Raw genomic sequence first — 27738 nt, 5'->3', positions numbered from 1 at the left:
AATATTTCTTATAACGAAAATGAAACTTGTAGCCAAGTCTTGATTAGTTCATATATATTATTGCGTAGTTTTGAGTGCATATTAACTCATGTGAAACGTAATTTTCTTGTTTTTTTAGATTATTATACCGTTTCTTAACTAGTGACATGTAGCAATATTATTAGTACAACATTAGGTTTGTTCTAGTTGTAATATTGGGTTACGTAACTTTGACTTGTGAAATTTAATTTAATCAAAAACAATAATAATACTAATAATAGGACTATGCCTTAAATTGACACTTGGAGAAAAAAAATGCTGACATATAGTTAACCTTCGACTCTTTTTATAAACATAAGTGTAAAGAATTGTACACTTCGAAGTAGGTAGTCGGTTCTAGAAAACTAGGCCCACAACTTGGATTACAAGGGTTTACCCTACAGATATTTGTTTCTGCGACAACAACTTAACATTAACTAGAAAGTTTCTTTAAAAATAGAAAAAAAACAAAAGAAAAACGGGAAAACAGAAGAACTCTTTTCGTGAGTGTGAAGTTTTAAAGTATCTTTTTTATTTTCTTAATATTAGTTTTACGTTTTTTAATATAATAATTTACAGCGAACCTTTTCAGTTTCTGTGATAAAACAGTACTAAAATTAAAACGTAGAACTTACTAGAACTTGGAAGTTATGTTTAAAATGTTTTTTTTAAGTTTTTTTATAATTGATAATTTGAGAAATTGGATATTATCCTTGTATGAGTATAACAATTAAATTTAGGAAAGATACTGAATAATGACATTATCAAAAACAAAAAAAGAAGTTTGACTTCCCTTTATTATGTGTATGTACTATAAAAATAACATCCCATTCACAGACTAACTGGTTTTTTAGCAATAGGCCTAAAACGTAAAACGTGACAATGTAAAAGAAACTAGAGACGTTTTTGTTTTTCCATTTCTGATTTAAAATCAAAGGTGTGTAACAATAACGTTTCATATCTGTCCATAATTGGTTTAGAAGTTAGGAACTTTAGTTTTATAAAATACAATTTTTTACCATTAAAAGTACATTATTTTAAACAGTTGAAAATAATGTTTAAAATATATAGCAACTCTGGTTTCTATTATGCATTTAACATTAAATATTTATTTCAGTGGTAATGAAGTGCATCAATTATCATAATACAATGATTGAAATGTTATGATAAAACAACAGCTTAGGGGAGTTTTATAATTATATAAGTTTTAATTTTATATTTTTAATGTTTAAACATTCTTTAGAATATGTTTATCACACTCGTAAACATACCAGTAACAGGATGTTGATAATGTTTCTTAAAGGTTTTATATTGTTTATTTCTAGTTGTACAGCATTACGGGGTAACAAGTGTTCACAGTTAGTGTCATAATTCTTTGCCTAGCATGTATGCGTGCATTTAAGTTAAAGCATACATAAAATAACTTCACCTTTCAAAACAAAAGTATAAACTGTATGATATTGCTTTAACTTTTTTATATCATCAAGCAGCTGTTGGTTATAAGCTTTTCATATTCCATAACTTTATTTACTTTTGCACATTTTGATGCTAGATGTGTTGCTCAAATTATATTGCATTTTTTTTTAAGGCTGGCACTTAATGGCTCTTATATGTTGCTTTCATAAACAATAAGTTCATTTTTGAGCAAATGCAGTTCCTGTCATCTTTAAAGGAATGCAAATGAGCTGGGCAGGAAGCTATTTGGACAATTACTATTAATTAACAACCTGTGCATCCTGATACCCATCATGAGAAGACTTTAATGCTTAAAGTGGTAACACTGGTCTTATCATCCATAAATAGGACAGGTACTGCACAGGTACTTTTAAGAAAGATTATTACTACATGTGGATCTTAGACCTGAAGTTGTTTTTTATTATTATTAGCAACTTTCAATTTATTATGTATTGTCTCTTAAAGTTGCTATAGGTTTGTTGAATTCTCTTTTAAAACATTACTTTTTAACTGGTGCCAAGAATTTGAGCTTCCTCTTTTGTATTTACAACCTCTGTATGTATTTTCTCTAAGCATGTCTTACTCGCAGAGGCTGTGCTGAAAAAAGTTAGACCAATTATGCATCGTTTACTGGTTATTCTCTATGGACTTTAGAGTCGTCACCAGTACTCCAATTTTAAAAACTGTGTGTGTGATAAGAGCTGTAATCAAAACTATTGCCCTTTATTTGAGATGTCTAATTTTACTAAATGGTTTAGTGAAATGAGGTATCTCAAATGAATGGCACTATGGATTCACTAAGGGAAATTCTTGCCTTATTGATCTACCTTCTGCAAAGATGCTACCTGTTATATGAGGACATGGAAAGGTGTGGACATAGTGTACATAGATATTTAAATAGCCAAGAAAATTGCATCAGTGTGGGCCAGGGAGAGACAAGTTAATTAGATTGAAGTGCAGCGAGAGAAAACAAAAGGTGGTTCTTAACAGAGTCAAGCCAAACTTCGCATTAGTTACAAGTGGTGTTCCTCAAAGGACAGAACTTTAAAGCATGTCTAATAAAAAGATTGAAACATAGTTATAGATATATAACTGAGTTTGTAATGTCTTACATTTATGAGGGGAAGATATTGCCAAAATTACAGTACTGTCAAGATAGATCAGTATCATAACTTTCTGCCTTGTTATATACTGTTGCTTTCATTAACAAAATCTGTAATTTTTCACAAAGCTCAGCTTTTGTGTCATTACTTCATGACATTTTCTGTATTCTTTATTTACTTGTCTTTACAAAAGTTAAAAGTTTGACCTTTTGTTTTAGCAAATCCTATCAGAGTATTAATGATGATTTTAACATTATGGTTATTAACCATGTTGGGCTTCACTCTGAATACTATGTAGGTAACATTCCAATTAGTCTACTCCCATTGACAATAGACTAGGAATAAACCTAAAAATATACAATCATCAGGCTATCAAATATAGAATAACATTTAGATATAAAAAAAAAACACTTCAGAACACTTTAGAAGCAGAGCATTTTTGTATTTATACTGTTTACAATTTGATGCAGTATATTTGTAAATCACCACTTACTGATATTTTTCTTGTACATGCATATATGTACTACAGATATATTACATAAAAAGAACCTAGCTTGTTCTCAAGAAATTACAATACCACTTTAAAGTTTTTTTAATTGAAAATAAATTATCATACCAATTTTGCAGAAAAAAATTATTTTGGTATATAATTACATTATATTAGACTAAATGGAAGCAGATGCATAGTTTTAGTCTCCATATTGAAGAATGGATAGTGACTTATTGTAGATAGTTCATTAGATTACTAAGATAATTCCAGTGATGGAAATATATGATAAAGCTTCACTGTTTTACTGAAATGTCACATGAAAATGAATTCAAAAGAGGTCTATTTGACCCACCTTCTGTAACCATAATAAGATTAGTTGAACTAGTTCTCTTGCTAAATGCCATTTCTTTTGAAAACAAGTGACCGATATATCCAGTATAACCAAAATAGGTCCTTCATGGGCTAATCTCATTGTTTTCAAGATTGCATGCTTCTTAATTACATAGGTGCTTTCCCAGACTTTTGTTGTAGGTATACTGAATATGTATTTGTACTGATGATGAACTTGGATCCTTTTCTTCAATTTGGTAAATCCTTTTACCAATGGCTTCAATTAGGCTTCTTTTACTTCCTACTAAATCATGTAATTTCATAACAAATATCTCCATGACTGCTAATGGCAGCTGTATATTGCAAAACATTGGACACTCATAGATACTTACTTTTCCATACCAGTCATTATCCATATCTCTAGAGAAACATTTCTAAATCACAACCCAGCAGATTACATAGGCTTTGTAATAACTATAAATGTAATAGGAAGTCCATTGAAATATTCCCTGTTTTTAAAAAACGTGGCTACCCTAATTTTCTTTGTTGTTGTACTAAAGATGAACATTTGAAGAACGAACATTTCAATTCAGCTTTTTGGGGATTGCCTGCCATAAATAATTTCAGAAATTATAACACCAACACACCGAACAGTTTTAGAGTTTCCAGTGACACCTGATCTACCTCACTTTAACCAACCACTTCTACTGCCTCTGATAATAAATGCATTTCTCACACACTTACATGTGGCTAATTCAGCACAGCTTCTGTATTGTTTAATAAGTTTCACGACTTAACACAGGACAGTATCATCAACCATGTTTCCTAATAAATCTCTAATTTCCTATAAACAAGACATTAGCATTAAAGCAAACCAAATACAGCTAGGCCTCTTAACTCTTTAGTGTCAGTGTAGTTGGTGTACAGGTTTAACTTGTATGGAGTTGAAAGTGACCCCACACTGGCATTCAAAGGTTAAAAAGGACTCGTATTCCCTATTAATATAATATAAGCATTACTATTATGAAAGGCCTAATGGTATTTCTTTGTTGGCTCACTTGAGGTCTGCCTTATGAGACTTGAATAGATAAAACTGCAATCCACAGCAGAAGGAATAAAAATAAAAGAATGCATTAAGCCTTTAAGTCACAGATTATAGTTGTAGTTTTACTTTTTGGTGAAAAGAAAAAAAAAACAGACCTGTAATATAATCATTTTGTTAGAGTATTAACAAATAGTTCACCTTTTTACAGTTTCTGAAATAACCTTAATTTATTTTTAAAGTTGTTGAAATTGTTATGAATTCTTCAAACTTATTATCTGTTTTTGTATTATTAATCATGTTTTATTAATTTGTTTAATGAAGCTCATTACTGTTTTCTTCAGTTTTATTATATTGTCATCACTGTATTTTTATCACGTATTTCTCCTCTTAAGTATTGTTTCCTTTCAAAACCTTCTGTTTGTCATTAATCAACAAGCTTGTTTGAGGCATTAAAATAGCATTTGCTCAAAATATCACCAACAAAGTAAAAACACATTGAATATGTTTAAGGTGATTTGACTCCAGAGTTGTTCTTTCACTGCATTTAACTCAATAAGAGGTAATGTATGAAACTGCTAACTTACGTTAGTACTAGTACTGATACAGTCCTAGCACTGGAAACTGCTAACTCACGCTAGTACCAGTACTGATACAGCCATAGCACTGGCCTAGCATGCTTTGCACTTGATCCATCAATAAGTCCATTAGAGAGGTACACAAATTTCACTTGCTTTATTGATATTTATTTTGCTAGTTCCACTAAAAAGTTAGTGATAAAACTCCTATAACTAGCATGCTTTCGAGAGAGAGACTATTTGAAAATGCTCAGGTATAGGGTTGTTATCACTACGAATATTATGAACAACGAGTAAAATGTCTGTAATTATATTACAAATAGAAAGAGGAACTCTTGTATCTGAAGTGACCAGGGATTTTTACAACATGAATGTAATGCATCCAAGGCAGCTGCAGAAGTTCTTTACTGAAGGCACTATCCAAGATGGCCACGAAGCCCTGAGCATAGCTTTCCATTCCTTTATGTTGGAGACTGGTTTTCAGCCACATGTAAGTTTTACGTACAAGTGTCACTAAAGTACTAAAAATACATGTAATTGGTAATGAATGTCAAACAAAAAAAATTTTTGAGTTTTGTGCAAAGCTATATGAGGGCTATCTGGACTAGCCATCCCTAATTTAGTAGTGTAAGACTAGTCATCACCACCCACTGCAAATTCTTGGGTTGCTTTTTAACCAATGAATAGTGAGGTTGACTGTCACATTGTAATGGTCCATGATTGAAAGGGTAAGCATGTTTGATGTTATAGGGATTCAAACATGCAACCCTCAGATTAAGAGTTGAGTACCCTAACCATGCTGGGCTATAAAAAAACAACAAAACAAAGGCAATAAATATGATACAACATTCTCAAGAATATTCTATATATCTGCTTTTGATTTTCTTTTTAAATACTATATTGTTTTTGCTAATATGCTTTTGATATTGGCATCAACTGAAAGGCTGGACATTAAAAAGTTTGTAGTAAGGTGTGGAGATTGTAACTTTATGAATATTTTGGCATTCAAAGGTGGATGTAATGGTTAGTTTTCTACTTGTTGAGGAGTGCATCCTTGAGAGACAGTTTCATTTTTCAGGCACATTGTTTTTATGTATCAAAAGTAAAGAACACAATCTGACATTTTTATTTTCAGTAACCAATCAGTTTTGGTAACACAGTGACCATCATCAGGGCATCTTGTATTTTATTGTTCTTTAAAGATGAAAAAAGTCCCCAGGTGTTCCACAGTTTATCTTTATAATATCATATATAGTGAGAGGGAAATATATCAACATAAACGTAACTTTTGTTATTGTAATTTTATTATACTAGAAATATATTCACCATAATATACTAGTTGCAAGTATTTTTAGTATTATTTCTGAGATTTGTTTCCAAGTCTATTCTCAGACTGGGATAGAGTTAGTACATGCTGACGATATATGTATGTTTAAGCTCTTTGTTAGGTGTAATAAATAATGTGAGAAAAGCATGTTCATGGATGTATCTTAAAACACGTACATAACACTGGTAAAAAACACTCTCTCATCCTTACATCAGCTTGTTGTAAACACTGTGTAGCAAATGTGTATTTGCAGTGAAAATATGTGCATTATTTTTTACCTTCACAGTATAATACACATTTAAAATACCAATTTAATTCATTAGAGAAATAAAAAGAGCTTAAGAAAACTATGTAGGCAACTCTCTAGAATTTACTTTTTCAGTTATCTGTTTATAGCACTTTTTAGGATAAGAATGAACAGAATACATCATATTGCAGCTACGTCTAGTAAAAGTTTCAATGAAATCTAGTAAAATAGTATGAATATTAATGAGGTGTGCACAGGGGTGTTGAAGAAGGAATGTTGTTTGCAATTCTAAATTTAATTTGTATATCTACGCAAAACGTAGAAAATGTTTAGTAAAGTGTACAAGTTTGCTACACACACACACACACACATTTTACAAAACTATTTGTTCCTCAGATATGACTGAAAATTGAGGATGTTAGTCTGTCTGGCCTTCACTGAGAAATCAGGATACAAGATGATGTTTTGTGAGAAAAATATTTTTTTTTTTTCAGTTTGCATATTGTATTTGCATTATAACCTCTCAAACTTCAACAATAAATCTGGTTTTCTTTTTACATTTACTCTTCTTTACCAAAAATTGTCACTAAATCAACAAGTTGAAGTGAATGGATACTTCTTGCATAAAATATCTAATGTTGAACAGCATACTTTAATAGGTCGTGGCATATGCATTTTGATTCCCAACCCTTAGGGTTAATTTATGCCTACAAGAAGTGCTTGTCATATAGACAAATATTTACATAATAATAAGTATTTCAAAAAAGCCAGTGTCAGTAAGATATGCTTAAAATTATGTGATCCAAAGTTATCACTTATATTGAATATTGATAATTATTGTTACTTTTAACACCTTTGATTTAAAATTTGACTATTACAGGATGCAAAGTCTATTGAGGAACTACCAAACACTTGGAGGAAAGCTGGAAGCTATTGTGCGACTTACTCTCATCCGACATGTCCAGAAGTTACGTGTACACTGACATGTGTTCCAATTGGATCATTTTTGATTTCTTATTGTAGGTTTTAACCTCTTTACAATATGATTATACTTTTCTCATAAATGTTTAACTTTGAAATATCAAAGAAACAATATTTAGGGTTTTGCATGTTAGGCTTACTTTGCCTAATTTCATTTCTGTAATAAATAGTTAAATAAATTTGATTTAAACATTTGGAAACCAAGTGAAATTATTTGTGAATTTTCAATTAGTTTAACAAATTTCCAAGTCATCATATTTATGGTTATAATGTTTGTGTTCTTACTGCACAAAGTGAACTCGCATTTCTGTTTGTTTACATTTAATTTGCAAGTTTTTTATTTAGTGTTTACAGAAAAGTCTCTTGATAGCCCCATTCAACTGAAGATGAAGATTCAGAAATACATTGAGGAGGATTTTAAAAATTCAGGTAATGCAAAAGTATTTTTTTTTTGTCATAAGTTATTAGTAACTGTACATGTCTCACCACAAAACAAAATAGTAAGTTCTAAGGACTGAATATCTAGATTGTTATTCAATTTCTTTTCTAGCAAATGAGGAAGTAAGGTTACTTCATTGTACTTTAAACATTTCAAATCCTTGTGGAGGGAAAGAAGTCTATTTCCAGCTACTTAATTTTTGACCCTATTCTTGTCAGGTTGTTTTCAAAATGAGCTCAGAAAAATCTAGATACACAGTATTTTTGCTAGCAATACTCTTGGTTAGAATCAGTTTATATATATAAAATTTATTGTATTTTGTTTATCATATTCATAAAGGATGATATATATTTTTTTGGCAAATATAAATGGTTTAGGATTAAGCATAAAAACTAAAGAAACCATTACACTAGTTTACAAAAGACAATATGTCTTTTCTAAAACTTAATTGAGTAAAACATTGTTTGAGTATAGTTGAAGTTATTTATACATAAATATGATATGCATGCAACACCTGAAAGGCACACACTGTGTGGATGAGGTTGAAGTCAAAGTGGACCCTTGCACTAGTGGATTGCCTCGAGGGTCATTACTTGGGACCTTACTGTTTCTTATTTACGTTAATGATGTTGGTAGAGGTATAATTTGTAAATAGGTAAAGTTTGCAAATGGCATTAATATTTTGGGTATTTTTAGCAGTATTGAGGATACTGAGGTAATCCAGCACAATTTGGATTAACTGGTTACTTGGACAAGTAAAATGTAATTATTGGAAGTGAGAGGTATTGTATTTGGGGTGTTATTAACTTAGATTATGCATTTAATATGGATGGGAACCTGCTCAATAATGTGACTGGTAAAATATCATGGCATAGTAATGGCATTGTCACTCAAGTCATCAAAGTAATACTTTATTGTATGTCGTAAGTTTAATAGGATTTTAGGATACATTTATAGACATATTTATTACCACTCAAAAGAGGTAAGGTATCTTTATATAAACATTACTGGTTAGACATCACTTGAAATACATTCTACAGTTTATATTTCTTTATTCAAGAAAATATAACTTATTGGAAAAGGTACACAGGAGGGCTACTAGTATAATTCTGAGATAGAAGAATTATTTATGAGATAGGTTAAGATCTTCCCACTTATTTTCTCTTGATTAAAGAGGGTGAGGGTGATCTTATTGAAATTTATTAAATTATCCAGGGAAATTAGATATAGTTTCCTGATTTCTTTGTGCTTTATTCTGAAGACAATAGGAAAAGACACATTTAAGACACTAGACTGTTACCTGAAGAATTGTTTAGGCATAATGTTTTATACTTTGTGATAACCAGGAGGTTTCAGAGATTAAACAAATGAATCATTGTTTGAGTTAAGCTTTGAGATGCACTTTGAGTGTTACTTATTATTTTTTGTTTTGGGTCAAATTTCGTAGTTCTGCAGGTTTGTTATTTTTATGCACTTTGTAGACTTTATATTTTTATGTTTCATTAGTAATAAGAACTTTCAGTATGTTTAGTTCATGTATATTTGGCTACACATCATAAGTTCCATAGGTTCTACAGGTTCCATGTTTGGGTTTCTGCCTTCTGTTTTGCTCCTACTCTATCAATTTTGCAGGTCTCCCTCACTACTCTTCTGGATTGTATCTCATCCAGTTGTTATGTTGAATCTGAGATCTGCTACACTAAACAGTTGGTGCTCAACTGGAATTTTACTCCCATCTGTTTGTTGTCTCCAAAATACACAGAAGATTGGAGTTGCATGATAGCTCTTGCCTGGTTTTTTCTTATCTGGAAACATCTTGCTTCTCTCTAGAATCCTAACTATCACTTCTGTGGGTATTTTTGCCCCAGTGTTATATCGTTTTTCATTGGTTTATCTATGAGTGTTTTATTGTCTAGTTCTAGATATTGCTTATTGATTTTTCTTCAGCTCTGTATGTGGGTTGTTGAGTGGTATGCTTGTTTGCACATCTTCTTTACTGTCTGGGTCTTCGGACTCCCAATTACATGGATAGCTGGTTTCTGCTTGCCTCTTCCCATGTTCAGTTAGTCAGTTATGTCTACTTCTTTGAGAAGATGCTCACATGGGGTTTCTCATCAAGTTGGAGAAGTCCTTTACTACCGTTTCATAGTATTTTGTTCATTTGGGAGTTCTTTTCACCTCCAATCTCAGTCAAACCCAGCCTTCTCCATATGTATTCTCTTCATGGAATGCTTTTCACCCAGTGGAACTTTCCTCAAGATCTCTTGAACTATCCTATTTCCCTTCCACCTGAGACCAGGGCTGACCTTGTTTGGTGGCTCAGCAAAGACTTGACCACAGTGGGAGATTCCTATTCCTCCACTGTGTACTGAGTATCATCTGGTTAAATGCTTTCTTGGTGATCTAAGGGACCTTTCTTCAACTCCCCAGAAATTTTAGGTAAGTAGTCTGTCATGTAGACTACTTTCTTATTCCATATCCTGGAACCTTTTGCAGTTCATCGGGCTCATATCATCTTCTCCCATTCCTGTGCAGATGAGTGGTTATGGTTCATTTTGACAATTCCACTGTTGTTGGCTGTATTACCAAGCAAGGGGGAACCAAGACCAGATCTCGGTGTTTTCAGATTCTGGATCTCCTGTACTAGACCACAACATGATTGTTCTCAAGTGTATTCCCAGAGTTGTGAATCTTGTGACTGATTGCTTATCACGTCCCATGGAGTGATCCCTTCATCATCCTCTTGTTTATATATATAATATGCATTTTTTTTTTTTTTTTGCTTACTGTAATGCCAAACTTCCTTCCTTTTTGGTTTCCAGTTACTCACCTCTGAGCTCTAGGGTTAGATGCTTTCAGTCCATAATGGATGGATCTTTACCAATGTTTACTTTCTAATCACACTCTTTGCCTAAGTCTTTCCCCATATTCATATCAGTCTTCCTACTTTCTGCTAATTGCTTCATATTTGGCAGCCTAAATGTAGTCCCATCTGCTCTGGCCATTACTGAAGCTACAACCCATGTCCTGACCTTGGTTTGATTGGTTCTCTGACAACCACAATTAGTTATTTCACATATCATAATGTCACCACACTTCAGTTTCACATGTGACTTTTGTCTGGTCCTGGGCCTCAATTCTTGGACTTGCTCCTTGTGTAATGTCTTTCCTTCCTTGCTTGTACCATTTTCCTTCCTCCTCATCTATGAAACAGAGGCTATGGTCTTACATCAGACTTTAGTATATTAGCCATGGCTTTTGACCATTCAGTCATTCTATTCCTCACCTTCCCCAATTCTTGCTTTAGTTGCTTGTTTTGGATTTGTCTGTTTCAACTGTTACTCTTTTTTTTTTAGGGTCATCCTGTCAAACACCTTCCTTTCTCCCACTTCTGGAATGCTTTCTTTTCCCTTTTTATTTTTCTCCTTTCCTGGTTCTTTTGTGTGGTCAATCCTCCATGTTCCTTTGTTATGCCAGATTGGGATCTCCATGTTGTCCTTCATGCCTTCTCCATTTCTCTCTTGGAACCCTTTGAAATGTGTTCCTTGAACCAATTTCTCTCCCCTTCTAGCATGTTATCACCATCATTCCAATATTTATTCCATTAATACTTCTCTCATGCTTTACCATTCCTTGTATGTTATCATATACTTCAATCAGGCCTTCCTTCCCAGGACATTGGCTGCACAAGAAGATTGTTGGGCTTCTTCTCATATTTACTTACCTTACTGTTCTTCTGTTTGTATCTGGATTGTCTACTTTGTCCAGTTCCTTACAAACTGTTTTATTATATGGCTCATAGTGCCTCCATACATTTATCTCATTCATTTCTCTTTGTTCTATGAAATTTTTCTGTTTCCCATCCTTTTTTTTACCTGTTATGCTCACTGGTTAGGTTCATCAACTCATATGAATGTCGTATTATGAACATCTATGGTTGGCATCTACATCATGTTTGTTCTCACCATATTTGTCATCTAACTTTGTCTTTAGGTCTTTACAAGCTCCGTCTTTTGAAGGAGATAATTCAGACTGGTGTGTGGACAACTCCCAGTACAGTTGTCACTTTTTATATGCACAACGTAGCTGTGTCTTCCTCGAATGGATAACATTTTTGTCTTGTGGAAATTCTACATGTCTGTTTACCTGTACCTAGGGTAAATTGATACATTATTCCTTTTGACATTAATTCATTAATATACTTCAGATGTTAGAATCCCAGCTGGTGGTGAGTGTATATTTCCATAATGCTCACTGCAGAGATGGGATATTTCTGTAAGACTACCAGCCACTTTCCTGGCTGTATCTGTTTTGTTTCTTTTCTTATCACTGTATCATATCTAAAGAACTGTAACTCGTGGGATGTCTTGAGTAAAGCATTTTGGGATATTTGCCCATCCCTCCTGATGTGCGATTCTTACAGTTGGGGATCTTTCTGTTTTTCAAAATTCTGATTTCTGTAATGAGTATCACCTACCCTTTTTCTTTCTAGTGGAGTACAAAAGTCTTTGCCATTTCTGATTCCCATATGCTGGAGTGGTGGACTGTGGAGGATTCTGTTGGAGTGTAATTTGTGCAGTGAAACAAACATTTAAGTCATATGTACCAACTCTGTGACAAGAAGGTTATCATTGTTATATTTTATACAGTGTCATAATATACTTAATCCAATGTGTTTTCTTAGACGTTTTTCTCTTGGGTAAATCACACTTGTTCATTGTGAGATACAAATTTTATCAAGGTGCTTCCACTGGATGTTTTCTACCCATGTCGACTGCACTTGCTGCACACAATAAGTACGAGGTGTTTCTCCTGGATGTTTTTGCTAGAACTGACTATACTTGTTCACAGAATAATTTATTGATGCATAGTGTTTCTATTAAATATATTGCTGTTTGGATGGACTGCATCTGGCATACTCAACAATATCATGAGGTGCTTTCTCCAGATGTTTTTACCTGGGCAGACCACACTGTTGATATCTAAATAACTTGTGTATAAGATATGAAACAAACAACTTTATACAAGGTGTTTCCAGGTGATTACCTGTTGAAAATTCATTTTCAGTGTTATGAAATGTTAACCTCTGCAATAAACATCTTGACTTAAATCTCCAGTTATTGAGGAAATCTATCCAGTGAGCTTTAGAACAAACTGAATCTCCAGTTATTGACGAAATCTATCCAGCAAGCTTTAGAACAAACTGAATCTCCAATTATTGAGGAAATCTATCCAGCAAGCTTTAGAACAAACTGAATCTCCAGTTATTGAAGAAATTTATCCAGCAAGCTTTAGAACAAACTGAATCTCCAGTTATTGACGAAATCTATCCAGCAAGCTTTAGAACAAACTGAATCTCCAGTTATTGACGAAATCTATCCAGCAAGCTTTATAACAAACTGAATCTCCAGTTATTGATGTAATCTATCCAGCGAGCTTTAGAACAAACTGAATCTCCAGTTATTGACGAAATCTATCCAGCGAGCTTTGGAACAAACTGCATCTCCATAATTGACAAAATCTATCCAGCAAGCTTTAGAACAAACTGAATCTCCAGTTATTGACGAAATCTATCCAGTGAGCTTTAGAACAAACTGAATCTCCAGTTATTGACGAAATCTATCCAGCAAGCTTTAGAACAAACTGAATCTCCATAATTGACAAAATCTATCCAGCAAGCTTTAGAACAAACTGAATCTCCAGTTATTGACGAAATCTATCCAGTGAGCTTTAGAACAAACTGAATCTCCAGTTATTGACGAAATCTATCCAGTGAGCTTTAGAACAAACTGAATCTCCAGTTATTGACGAAATCTATCCAGCAAGCTTTAGAACAAACTGAATCTCCAGTTATTGACAAAATCTATCCAGCAAGCTTTAGAACAAACTGAATCTCCAGTTATTGACGAAATCTATCCAGTGAGCTTTAGAACAAACTGAATCTCCAGTTATTGAGAAATCTATCCAGTGAGCTTTAGAACAAACTGAATCTCCAGTTATTGAGCTTTAGAACAAACTGAAATCTATCCAGTGAGCTTTAGAACAAACTGAATCTCCAGTTATTGAGGAAATTTATCCAGTGAGCTTTAGAACAAACTGAATCTCCAGTTATTGACGAAATTTATCCAGTGGGCTTTAGAACAAACTGAATCTCCAGTTATTGAATCTATCCAGTGAGCTTTAGAACAAACTGAATCTCCAGTTATTGAGGAAATCTATCCAGTGAGCTTTAGAACAAACTGAATCTCCAGTTATTGAGGAAATCTATCCAGTGAGCTTTAGAACAAACTGAATCTCCAGTTATTGAGGAAATCTATCCAGCGAGCTTTAGAACAAACTGAATCTCCAGTTATTGAGGAAATCTATCCAGCGAGCTTTAGAACAAACTGAATCTCCAGTTATTGAGGAAATCTATCCAGCAAGCTTTAGAACAGACTGAATCTCCAGTAATTGACAAAATCTATCCAACAAACTTTAGAACAGACTGAATCTCCAGTAATTGATGAAATCTATCCAGCAAGCTTTAGAACAAACTGAATCTCCAGTTATTGAGGAAATCTATCCAGTGAGCTTTGGAAGAAACTGAATCTCCAGTTATTGAGGAAATCTATCCAGCAAGCTTTAGAACAGACTGAATCTCCAGTAATTGACAAAATCTATCCAACAAACTTTAGAACAAACTGAATCTCCAGTTATTGAGGAAATCTATCCAGCAAGCTTTAGAACAGACTGAATCTCCAGTAATTGACAAAATCTATCCAACAAACTTTAGAACAAACTGAATCTCCAGTTATTGATGAAATCTATCCAGCAAGCTTTAGAACAAACCTACTTTTTATAATGTATATATTTATAACGTCTAAGGGCACGTGCATGCATTTGTTCAGTACCTGTTACATTTTATACTTGTTTTCAATTACTATGGAAACAATAAGTCTACCTGTTGCACAGCTGAAGGTAGCAGTTAATTGGCATACATACTTTTAACATCTAAGGTACAATTAATGTACTATTAGTACATTATCTGTAATGTTTTATACTTGTACAGGAACATGTATACTGATCTGTCCTAACTTGCTTTATTTTCTTTTAACTTTAGTGAAAATGATACTAATTCAATGCTTACAGGATAATTACAGTTTAAACACAGTCCCGTACGACCTGGTTATCACAATGTGATATTCAATATTCAGGTACTTCATTTTCATTGGGACATGTAACACTCATTTAGTGAATTGCTCGGACATAATGATTTATTTGTGGTAATGGTTAAGGTCTCATGTCTCAAGTAACTCTGTCACCTAATGAATTGTTCCAGCAAAGTGCTTTATGTGTACTAAATAACTAGTATTATGCATCTCAACTGATGCTGTAGGTAGTGAGTTGTCCTAGCAAAGTGCTTTGCAGCTACTCAGTTGTTCCACCAAAGTGCTTTACACGTAGTAAACAAAAGGTATCGTTCATCTCAACTGATACTGTAGCTACTGAGTTGTTCCACCAAAGTGCTTTACGCATAGTAAATAACAAGTATTGTTCATCTCAACTGACACTGAACCTGACGATGATTGAAGAAGGTCGAAACATTGTTTGCTCCTCTCCATAAAAAATTTTCTCAACCCAAACCAGCCATTTTTACATATATATTTTTCTCATCATCACTAATACTGTAGCTACTGAGCTGTTAGACCAAATTTCTTTATGTGTGGTAAGTAACAAGTATCGCTCATCTCTGGTAATACTGTAGCTAATGAACTGTTCTAAAATAATGCCTGATGCTGGGTGTAAGAATGTAATTTATATGGTTTTGATCAGGTATTGAGTGTATTTTGCTTATTCTTTGGTTCAACAACTGGATAGTTGGTAACTGATATATTATTGTTTATTAGACACATTATATACAAGTGATATATTGTTTGCGATCTTTACTAAAAAGATGTATTAGTGTTATTATGATTATAGATTAGTGAATATTGTTGGAATACTAACCAAACGTATGTTACAAATTTAATTGGTTGAATGACCAGCATCTCAAATCTTGTGTAAAAATTTCAATGTAGTGAATTGTTTGAATGTGATATTTTGTGGGGGGTAAATGAAATTTCTCAACTCTCGGATAACACTGTCAACCTCTAAACAGTTGAGGTCCAGATATAATAATGTAGTATTAGCAGTTAACGGTTTATTGCAACCATATATACATTTTAATTTTACCAAGTTACAGTGAAAGGTATAAAAACAGTAATGAACTTTAGGCTATACAGTAATGAAAACATTCAATTTCTATCCAACTTGCAAATGTATATTGGTGATCACAGATTCATAGTAGGAACAGAAAAATTGCTTTATTGTATCAGAAATAGCATTCAAATTTCAACTTTATTTTATGTATTTATTTATAGTACATTAGTCACAAAGTAACCATAGTAACATGATTGTGTTTAAAGTTGTGTGTTTCTACTCTACTTTAATTTTTGAGAATAAGTGATGGGAAAATTAAATATTTACTTATTTTTATATTTTAACAACATGTTCATTTTTCAAGTATGTTTTTGTAAATTTCTTAAATACTTTAATGATACATTCTATTTTTGTTTTACTGAAATTTGTTTATTTTTTTACCATTGGTTGTATATCAGCTTTAGATCTTGTACCTTAGTAACATAGTTTAGGCTTATTTGTTGTATATTTCAATAGATTCTACAAACAATATAGATAAAGTATACAAAAATTTAACCCATTTGTCCAAGATCTTCAAGGATAGTGTTGCTTACAAAATTCTGGCTTCCCTTCAATCAGGTAAGTCCTAATGCGCATAACTATCTATAAGTATTCAGTAAAGATACTGTCTTTTGTACTCCTTATTTTGATTATATTTGTGTATTTATTAAATTATTTTGATTGTTTTCCATTGTCTCCAATCTTTGTTTCTCCCAACTTGGTCAAAAACCAAGATAACCATAATATGTTTTCTGTTCAAATCTCTTGTTATTTTACAATTCCTATCCAGTTTCTAGGAATTTGGTGAACATTTTATGCTGTTTATTTACATGCCAGAGAGATATAGTATGGGATCTCCCTTCATTTCAAAACACATTAATAGTGTGCAGTCCTGATAGTATAGTATTGCTTGTCTGAACCATCAGATGTTGAGAGGCAGCTGGCCTGTAGTAAATGTTTACTGTGTTTGTTATTCATTATTGTTAAGGAAGTGAAATTTATCTGTGATTCTGTTTATTACAATAGTGATTAGTAAACAGTTGAAAGAGAAAAATGTGAAGAAGGTAATTAATGTTCTCTAACAGTGAAAAGGGTTACTTTGTGAAATTTATTACTCTTTGCAATAATAACTGTGCTTTTCTGTATTGTCTCATAAACACATGAGAATAATACATTTGCAATATAAGTGCTATTTAACCTTCAGACAACTATAAAGATATAGATTATTTAAGATGAGAAGATAACACAAACACTGTGAACATAAAGTTTGCCACATAAGGCCTAATCTTGTTTTTTGATTCGTCCTTGTCCAGGGGGCTACTTTTGAGGGGTGGAATTCCCCTGAAATTGTTTAAATCAGTCACATTGGTGAATCTGCACATATATATTAAACTTCACATTCCTTTCTTGTCAAAATTTAAAAGCCTACCAAAAAATGGCATGTGACTTGCACTGCAATTCAAAATAATAGTTTTCACATGTGGTATTATAATATGAACACAACACTGAACTGTATCAGCTCAAGTTTCATTTTAGCTGTGAATCTGAACATTGGACTTTATAATAAATATCACTGATTTTGTTTTTTGTAACATTAATCACAATAAATTCTCTATCTGTTTTTTTAAGTATCTGTATTAATTTCTTTATTTTAATAAAATAAAGAAAAAATTTTGTGTATAATAATAAAAATAAGAGGATACTTTGTTTTTCACCAGTGTAACTCACTGATTTGTTTGGAAGTTTGCCCAAAGCTACGTTAGGGTTGTCTGCACCATAAGTGTGGCCTTGTAAGTGTCTTCAGCAAGAACATTTATAAGTATAACATTTGAAATTATGTTTCAATAATAACCCCATACTGGATCAACGGTAAACTTGTGGATTTAAAATGCTGAAATTCACAGTTTGTTTACCTGCAGTAAACAAAGTATGGATAGCTTTGCATTTAAACATGCTAAATTTGAATAATAAACCAAAATATAGTCGATGAAATGTCACTGGTATGTGTATAGAATATTTTACAAATGAAACCAAAATTAGTTTAGCTATATTCAACTTTATTTGAAAGTGTTTCTAAATTTTTTTTTTTTTTTTTTTACATTTGTTTTGTGACATGTGTTGATAAATTAAACCTGTTTTATGGATTACCATCAAATATAACTCAAAGAGTTCTGTTGTAAATTGATTTTAGATTTGTGGTTTGTGTAGGTGATATAATTTCTACCTATCATTCTAAGTAGAGTTAATATTTTTTCATAATTTATTGTTTAAACCTTAAAGGCAAAGGCAAAGATTAGACCATTTCTTATTTAATTTGCTAGAGTTAACAAGTTGTGCATTTGAGATTTGTGTGTACATGAGCAAGAAATTCTGTGCAATGATAGAGCTAAATTATTATCAATTTAAATATGTGCAACTCTCATTTGTAAAGTATTTCATGGTCAGCCATGAATATTTGTAAGTTTCATTTTTGTATGTTTTAATTTAAACATTTTTTTTTAAAAGTGGTAATGTCCAACATGGTGCTTTTATTTTATGTTTTAGCAATGGGTATATGTCCTACATTCGGGTTTCCGTGTTTACCATACGATATAAAGGTAAGTACTATACATACTATTAGGTTTTTCAAGTCAAATCTCAATTAACGTGCAAGACTGAATTATTTCTTTTTCTTCACAAAGTTTTGGTCACAGTTTCAGTTTTACATGAACTAAAACACCTGGAAATGGTTGCTGAAAGTTTGAATTTGATAAAGGATACAGTGGAAGAGAAATCTTCACATGTTGCGAGTCTATATCATTATATAGATAAATTATTATTGTGGAATTAACTTGAGTACTGGATATTTCTCTTCTTTTTCCTTGTTTGTTGATGACATTTCAAATTCTGTAGTTTTCCTTTTATTACATGCATGAATAACTTAATATTAAACTCGGATCTTTGTTAATATAGAAGAATCGAATAATAACACATTGAAGGCATAATAGTTATACTTGTGTTATATTTTCATAGACAATGGAATTTTTCTTCTCTTATCCCTAATATGAAAAGGGACTTAGTATTAAGTCAGAAACATTGTTAACGTTAAAAGAATCTGCTGATAATGTACTGAGTACACTTTATAACAGTTACACTTAGTTTTTTCTAGAAATTGCTTTTACGGTCAAGTCTAAAATGTACTTTGATGTATGAATAGCAATATAAATAGATTGATGACGGTATTCAGAAAACCATTTTAATAATTTTTACTTGTTTTGTTATCACACCAGAATTATTTCTTAGTTTTAATTTTCTCTCTCTCTTTGACTAGGTTTTAATCCTCATGTATCTACCTGTGAAAGATATTTTAAGCATGTCAGCTACCAATAAAGAGTTTCACATCATTACTCAGGATACTCTACTTTGGAGGTATTTGTTTTTCAGGGATTTTCCATCAGGTGAGTAGCATGGATACTGTGGTATTAAGGTACCAACTTACAGTTAATTGTTCATTGATTCATTTGTGTCATTTCATCTGTCACTTGTTATCTTCATTTTGGTGTTCATGTCATGTATTGAACTGCTATGTAATGCATTACATTTGTAGAATGCAAACATACTAGGTGTTTTCTATAATTGTGTAAACCTGTTGTTAGTGGTCACTGGTTAAAAGCCATATCATATTGCATTTGTTGGCTGCTATTCAAAATTTTGTTGAACTACTATTTATGATTGTATGTCAGTAAGCTTGGTGTCAAATTGTAGATAATAAGTCAGATTCTAGTATGATACACTAGTTAATTTCTTAATTTAAAAGTAAGTATTGCAATAACATACCTAAATAATAATTTTTGTATCACATGTAGCATGTTGAAAGCAGCATTGGTTCAAATCAGATGTTTGTGATGTCCAAATACAAAGACTGTAGTTTCTTATAAATTAGGAACTTAACTTGCACATACTGACAAGCTAGTATCTACATTAAGAATCTCCGAACCTTTTTGTTTTTAAAAATATTCCTACATTTTCTGAATCAAACATAGTAGACCTGCCCACCTTTTTTCCATTTTTGTAGATGTTTACATACACACATTTTTGCCTGTGATGTGTAAATAACCAATCAAAGGCTCAAAATGTCACCCTAGTATCTTTCTTAGCCAATTCAAAGTATTTTGGTGGCAAATCCTTTCTTTTTATGTTAGAATCCAAGTGGTATGCAAGTCTTTAGTGAGCTCAAAATTTCATATTTTTCAAACCCAGATATAGCTTAGTCGCTAAGCTTTGTAAATTATTGTGGAATTCTCGAACATCGACATTCTAATTTATTATTTTATTTACTTTAACATGTATATATAAAATCTAAAAACAGATTATTTCATTTTGTGTCTTCCTCATGTTAACTTGTTTGTAAATAGTGGTAATGTACGAATATGCATAATATATTACATCTGAAATGTGATTGTTTTACAAAATACTAGTCCACTAAAACACAACCAAGGCAGGTCACTTTGTGAAGACCAGTTTCACGTTTTCGAATACAGTAATATGAGAGCATGTGTTGCGCCATAGCAACTTCTGTAATGTTAGCCAGGCACAGCCAAAAAGTCATTATAATAAAAATAATAAACATAATGTTATGAGACTTAAGCTATTTAGACCATACATTTGTGTTTTTGTGTCATAATTTATAGTCATTCTAGAACAAAAAGAAACAATTTATTTCCTAATAGTGAAAATAACAGATAAAATATGTGTTGTTTTTTTAATAAATATTTGATAATTATCTAGATGTTATAAAGATTTTGCCTGTGAAATTTGAAAATGTTCTGATGCATAAAAGTATTTTAAATTTTAAAATAAAAATTACTTTGCATGTTGTATAGTCAACATACGAAAAAAAAAGACACTATAAAAACATAACTTAAGAAATTTTAAAACAATCTGATATTGTGCATTTAAAAGCCTTGTAATGTTTGGTAATAATTTGCCAAAGTTTGTAAAGATAGAACTACTTTATCAAAACAAATCATAGTCTAATTACTCTCATGCATACTTTTGTGGTTATAAGTTGGGTGGATCTCAAATAAGATGTGATGAAGTATTTCAATGATGTGTAAGCTTTTATGGGAAAGTTCACATAAAGTTGTTTTTAGCTACTCATATCCATATATGTATGTAGTTTTAGCATAAAATATTGGTGAAAGGAAGTACCTAAGTTTCTTACATCCAAGTTACCTATTGTTATGGGTTATTCACTTATGGTATTATGTGATTTCTCATCGAAAAGATGTCTTCAAAATAATCCATATTAAATGAAAGTGTACAGTGATCTTATCCACTGGTAGATTAGATTATAACCTTTCTTGTTTTTAATGGGAATGGCCCAATAGTCACACAGAATTATAGATAGTGCATGCACATGGAAAACAATAGCATTATTCTTTTGTGTGTATAATGCTATATTTTCTCAATCTTGAAATGTTTTTGACAGATTTTTGAGAGCTGTTAGTCTCTAATAAAGGTACTTTCCTTTACCATACTCCTCACATTTAATTTTTTTTATTGAATGATATTGTTATACACTTTGCCCACCTTCTTTCATCTTCATTCAGTCCAGTACAGTTTAATTATGTATAATATTTTGTGCTTGAACATCATGTTATTCTGTGGTTCCTCCCATTTATTATAAAGGAAATTCATACGCTTAATAATACCACACCTCACAAAGTTTTGCTAATCATTTTCAAATAGCATAGCTTAGGAAAATTGTAACAGAACCACTATCTTGAACTTTTAAAAATAATTGCTTTCAAACCTAGCAGATTTAAAACATATCTGAGGTTCTTTTTTTTAAATTTATGTAGTAAGCATAATGCTAGGACATTTAATTGTTTTTATTGTAACAAGAAATATTTTGATAATTTCAGAAGTCCAGAAGTATGAAAAAAAAGTCCAGATTGGAAGCAGGTGAGTATGTATTGCACAGATGTGGTCAACTTTTTTAGTGGTAACTCTTTGTATATGGTCATTTTCATTGACATATGAATATATATATACACCTGTGTGTGTGTGATTTCAAAAAGCTATTTCTTAGCTTGTCAAATTTTATTACTTTTGTAAATGCCTTACCAAATTGCATTTATCTATTACAATAATTTGCATTTCTATATTTAGTTCTATCAAAAGGAATACAAGAGAAAACAAGAACTTCTTTCTTTACAAAGCCGTTCTGTAGTTGTTGTTCCAAGTTTCCCCTTTCAAAGTAGTGATCATGAAGGAATTCCAAGAGTAATGTGGCCACCAGGCATTTTAGGTGGAGAATTTGATAGACACCCTAACCTCCCAGGTAGAGTATACTTTGAATATTATATGGATGGTACTAAAGATTAACAATACATTCAGTTGTTTTCCATGTTTTTATTGTGATAAAGAGAATTAGACAAATTGCCTTAGTCGTCACAATTTTCTTTAATTTATGGAAACTTAAAAGATGGACTAATATGGTTGAAGTTCTCCAAGCATAATATGTTTCTAATACAAGTTAAAGTTAACATGAGCCTTGCACTGCAGGGATGGTAACTTTTGTATAAAGCTTCAAATTATTTGCTGTTATTACATTGCTTTACGTAGGATAGCAATAACTTGTAACTTAGCTCTTAAGTTAGAAACAAAGAAATTTTATGCTGACTTCAGTCTGATTGTCATTGAAAATTGTTCTTTGATTATCAAAATATGGTTAAGATGCATACTTTGTATAACCTGTCATCAAATACAGCTTAGATGTGCTTGTAAGTTTAATAGTTGTTTGCATTGGTTTTTGTTTTCTTAAGATTTAAAAACTATATTTCTGAATTGAGTTCTCTGATGTAGTTTACGTGTTTACCTGTCCCTGCTTTCTGAAAGACTAATATTGGGTTTGCTAAAAGAAAATTTTTAACTTTTGTGAACGTGCAACTTTGATATGCATGACTAAGGTGACATACTTGAACATGCTATAGGTGAATGCTATGTAATTATGCATTGAAGTTAAGACCTTAGCAAGAGGCAACGATAAAACAAACAAACTTGTGTATAAAAAGAAAGCATGCTAGTTCATAGGCCTAAACTAAAACTAAAGACCTCAGCTTATAAGTTACTTTTTAATATATTTAGTTTATTGAATATGATTTTATATGTAATATTTATGTCAAATATTCCTAAAACAAGCAGAAAGAAAACTATATTAGAAGGTTTAAAGCTATTTTCGTTTAATATTTAGGTGTAAGAAATAGTTAAAAAAAAAAAATTGTACTGATTTTTAGGTTTAAAGAAATGAAGAAATTATATTTTACTCATGGTGTTATTTTTATTGTGTTAAGGAAAGAATGTTTATCTTGAAATTAGTGTCTGTTCCAAATTTCTATTTTATCTCTAACATCACTTGTAAGTTTTAAATGGGAAAGTAAATATCATGTAACCACTTTATCATCTGTTGTTGTCCAAATATCTGTGGAAGAAGTGTCCCAAGAAACCCATTTTATGTAATGTACTCTGCTGCAGTGAAGGGAATAACCTGTACCTTAGCCTCAAAAGTCATAAACAGTTGAAAATTTTGTGCTAACCTGAGTCTAACAGTTCCTGAGAGTGATGTGTTAACCTCAGTCTCATAATTACCTAATTTTGTGTATACCACAGTAACTTTTATTTTTTTATTGGCAGTAATGAATACAGGAGACAAAGAATCAATTAAGTAAGCTGCAAATTTTTGAATAATCCTTTTAAAATTTTCCTTTGTTAAAAGATTACAGGCTGATTCAGTACTTGCAGTGGGTTTGTGGCTACTGCTATTTTGTAGTGTGGTATGATTGACACTGTAGGACAGAAATGAGACCTGTCACTCAGACGAAACTTTCAAAACATAATGACTGCACGATTTGTAATAATAGATGCTGTAAATTATTGTATCAATATAAATGATCTGCTGAAAGCTTACATTGTTGTGTAACTTGTTTCAACTGTAGCTGCCTGTGTGGTATATCACAATTCAAGGTATTAGGATGCAGTGATTTGCTATAGTTTTTGACTCACTTCACTGCAATTTAAGTAAGAAACTCAAACACTAATCTTAATGGGGAATTATCAAAGTTTTGTTGTTGAAATATTTGAGGTTAGCTCTGCCCACTGATTGTGCTAACGATTCTGCACTCATCTGTCCTATAATTTCTCAATATGTGTTATAATGACAGGTGGCTATAACATCTGTATATATATATATATATATATATATACACAACCTAAATGTCATTGTCATGTTCAAATATTGCTTGCACGGGTATTGTGTAATGACAGTCAACCAGGGTAAACTATTAATGATAACTTTGTTTCATTATAAGTTACCAATATCAATATGTTAATAGCATCCAATCAAAGAAACAGTTCTAAGATACTGATTTCATAACTGCTAAGTCAGTGTTCATTACTATTTAATAAAAAGTTAAAAATAGGTGTTTGTTTGAACTTGTTTCAGTACCTTATGCAAAATAGTGAAAATATATGCAATAGTCTAATTCACAGGCCTGTGGTAGAGCACACACAATGGTTTCAGGGTTAACATGATTTTCATCTTTCATTTCTAATTGTATCATTTACTGTTTTCATCTACTTTTTTATCCCAACATACATAACTCTTTATTATTGGCACTTTTAGATGTGGTTTTGCTCGACAAAGAATTTCAATGTTGCACACAAAGTTGTGACAGATGCACTATCATACATCTATATCAATGTTGATGTTTAAGTTAAATTTATATTTAGAAATGTACATAACGTATTTTAAATTTTTACTGTGAAATACTCACCTATTCACTAAATTTACAAATGCAAGAAACAACAACAATGCATTTATGTAAACACTAGTGTATCATCAGTTTTGTTGTGCAGGCTGAAATTTCTAGAAACTCTTCTCAAGCCCATAAATGTAACTGACATGCCAAGAGACAGTATATATTGTTGGTTTGCTATAGTTGGTATACTACAAACCTTGGAAGCTTTAATTGTGGTTAACTCTTATTAATCAGGAACTTCAGACATTTAACTAAGAATGTTTATAAATTTCAAATATTACAGACCATTTAACTTCAGTAGATTCACACCAGACATCAGTATTTTTTACAAAGACGTTAAATACTTTCAGCAGTGAAAAAAGCTCTACATGAGGTAAGAAACTCAGAGCTAGCTAGCTCCCTGTTGAGTGAATTGTACTTACATCAACTCTAAATTTACTCACTTATGAACCATAGATAAGATAAAGGAAGTTCCAAATCAAACAAAAGACTCCATATTGTTTATAAGCTTGTAAAACTCTTGTGCATAAATCACTATTTGTAATCACTTTGTATCATAAATTGTGTTGTTATTTGTATATTAAAACAATTGTATTAAAAAAGAAACTGTATCAGTCTTGTTGGGAAGTATCATAAATTGGATACATATTGGCATTTAACTTCTAAATCTAAATTTCAGTTTGACTCTTCAGGCTAATTGAAATTGTAAAACATAACATTGACTGGAGGGAATTTCACAATATAGATTTAACATTATAGGGTATATACATTTCTAAATATAACTTAAATATTGATAATAACATAGATATATGACAGTAAACATACAGCTGTGTGGTTTCATGGTTCATATTGTCTTCTGTACGTCAGAAACTTCTGTAGATAGCAGTCAAATATTTTCAGGTACCTTTTTGAACCAAAGTATTTTATAAATAACTAGTAACATTATCAGTGTTTATAAAATGAAAATTACAACACTTTCTGTTTCAGGTGGTACTTGATGGAATGTCAAAAGATCATACTTGTATATATCAAACTACTTAAAGGTTTTGAAGATGTAAATAATTTTAACCCATGAAAATATCTTATGTTTGTAAGATAATTCAGGGTCAGTAGCTTCTTTCACCCATCCGAGTAATGAAAGGTGTAAAACATATATTAAAGTAACTTCATGGTTTAAAAAATACTGGAACATTCTATTCATTATAGATATCTCCAGTTTCTGACATGATAAGTTTGTTTTGTGATATAAAAATGAACACTGTATTTTGAATAGGAATTATACTACTAGTTTTTTGTTTTTGAAGTTCAGTAGTGCTACACTTAGAGTTTGTCTTTTTTCTTGTAAGCCTACAGTTAAATTGTTACTACATGCAGTATATGTAGCATGTTCTAAGCCAACCAAGGCAACTATTTATATTTTATAGTATCAAAAAGATCAATATTCTGGAAAGTTATAAAAATAACTTTCTTTTAGGACTGGGAATAAGTATCAATTATACATGTCACAGAACACTGTGGCATATTCAACTTACAGTTACAATGGCCAACAAAAAAGTATTATAGCTTGAAACTAATTTTTCTAACCCATCTATGCAAATTTCAGATTTTCCCCTAAAAGTGCCTGCCATTGTTAACAACAAAATAATTCACAGGTATTGTAACTACAATTGACACAACTAGCCACCCAATGTGAGCTTTCACAAAGTACATTTTCAATTTACCATTATTGTAATATACTTAACTATAAAACTTTAGATCTGTGTTTCAGATGTTTTTAAACACACATTTATAGTGCAGTTACAGTAAGCATACTTTTTAATTTTAGTTTATTGTAATTCTCTCTGTTTAGGCCTACCCCCACAACAAACCTTTAGAAATTTTGGTCCAAGGATTCCCAGCAACTTCAGAGGACCTGCACCACCACCATTTCACTTCCTTTAGGTTTATCTTAATACTGATAAGTTGCATGTTTATGTAGAGAAAAAATTATAAAATATATATGTACACACACACTATGTTCATTTATTCAGTAAAAATTCAATTTGTTTATAAGTTATTAGTTTCAACTGACTAGAAATTATAATTTTGACTAGTGTCTACTGAACAGTTAAGAGCCTGTATTAAGTTTTCACTCTGATTTACATGATAGACACTGTTTAAAATAGTTCTCAAAAACAGAATCAAATGCTGAAAAATAGTATTTTCTTTAAACCATTGATAAGTCATTGTTCTAATCTTTAATTATTAGCTTCCATTTTATCTCTGAATGTTCTTGAGCATGTTATGAATTCTATAGATTGTAAACTTGTGTAAAAACTTTTACATCAACAATTGTTAATACAAGATTAAATTGTGATGGATAATTTTAAATACACAGCTTATGTAAATTTAATGTTTAAGAGTAGCACTATGTGCCCTACAAAACTAGTTTTGGTTTTTCTTTTATCAGGTATTAGTTCTGTAAAATATAAACCCAGTATAGTTACATTGCTTAAAACACTAAATATTTTAAAGTCTTCTATAACTCGCTGCCATTATTGTGAGAATGCAGGTAACTTCCTCTTGGAAATAAAAAGCCCATTATTTAGTTGTTGTCATATTTATTATTGTTGTGCAATAATGCTGTGATAGAAACTATTCGATTGAAATGCATTTATTTCAGTTATGTAATTTAAAGTTTTCTTCAATGAATAAACATTTTGTAAATGAA

The 27738-nt window shown here is 31.5% G+C and overlaps 1 protein-coding gene across 2 annotated transcripts; it reads left to right on the top strand.

The window, feature by feature from the left end:
• Window positions 1–27738, top strand: LOC143254364 (F-box only protein 7-like). 2 transcript variants are annotated; one of them, XM_076509431.1, is made up of 10 exons: window positions 1–521; window positions 5340–5506; window positions 7471–7609; window positions 7917–8000; window positions 16705–16806; window positions 18772–18824; window positions 19538–19664; window positions 22134–22173; window positions 22381–22552; window positions 26878–27738. In XM_076509431.1, exons 2-9 carry the CDS (start codon window positions 5384–5386, stop codon window positions 22439–22441), a joined length of 729 nt encoding a protein of 242 aa, XP_076365546.1. In that variant the 5' UTR covers window positions 1–521; window positions 5340–5383; the 3' UTR covers window positions 22442–22552; window positions 26878–27738. The 2 variants fall into 2 exon arrangements, with proteins under 2 accessions (XP_076365546.1, XP_076365547.1); XM_076509432.1 differs by lacking the exon at window positions 1–521 and adding an exon at window positions 626–955.

The sequence above is a fragment of the Tachypleus tridentatus genome, chromosome 6, assembly GCF_004210375.1.
Source record: "Tachypleus tridentatus isolate NWPU-2018 chromosome 6, ASM421037v1, whole genome shotgun sequence".
Lineage (NCBI taxonomy): Eukaryota > Metazoa > Arthropoda > Merostomata > Xiphosura > Limulidae > Tachypleus > Tachypleus tridentatus.
This window is presented reverse-complemented; position numbering and strand designations above follow the sequence as displayed.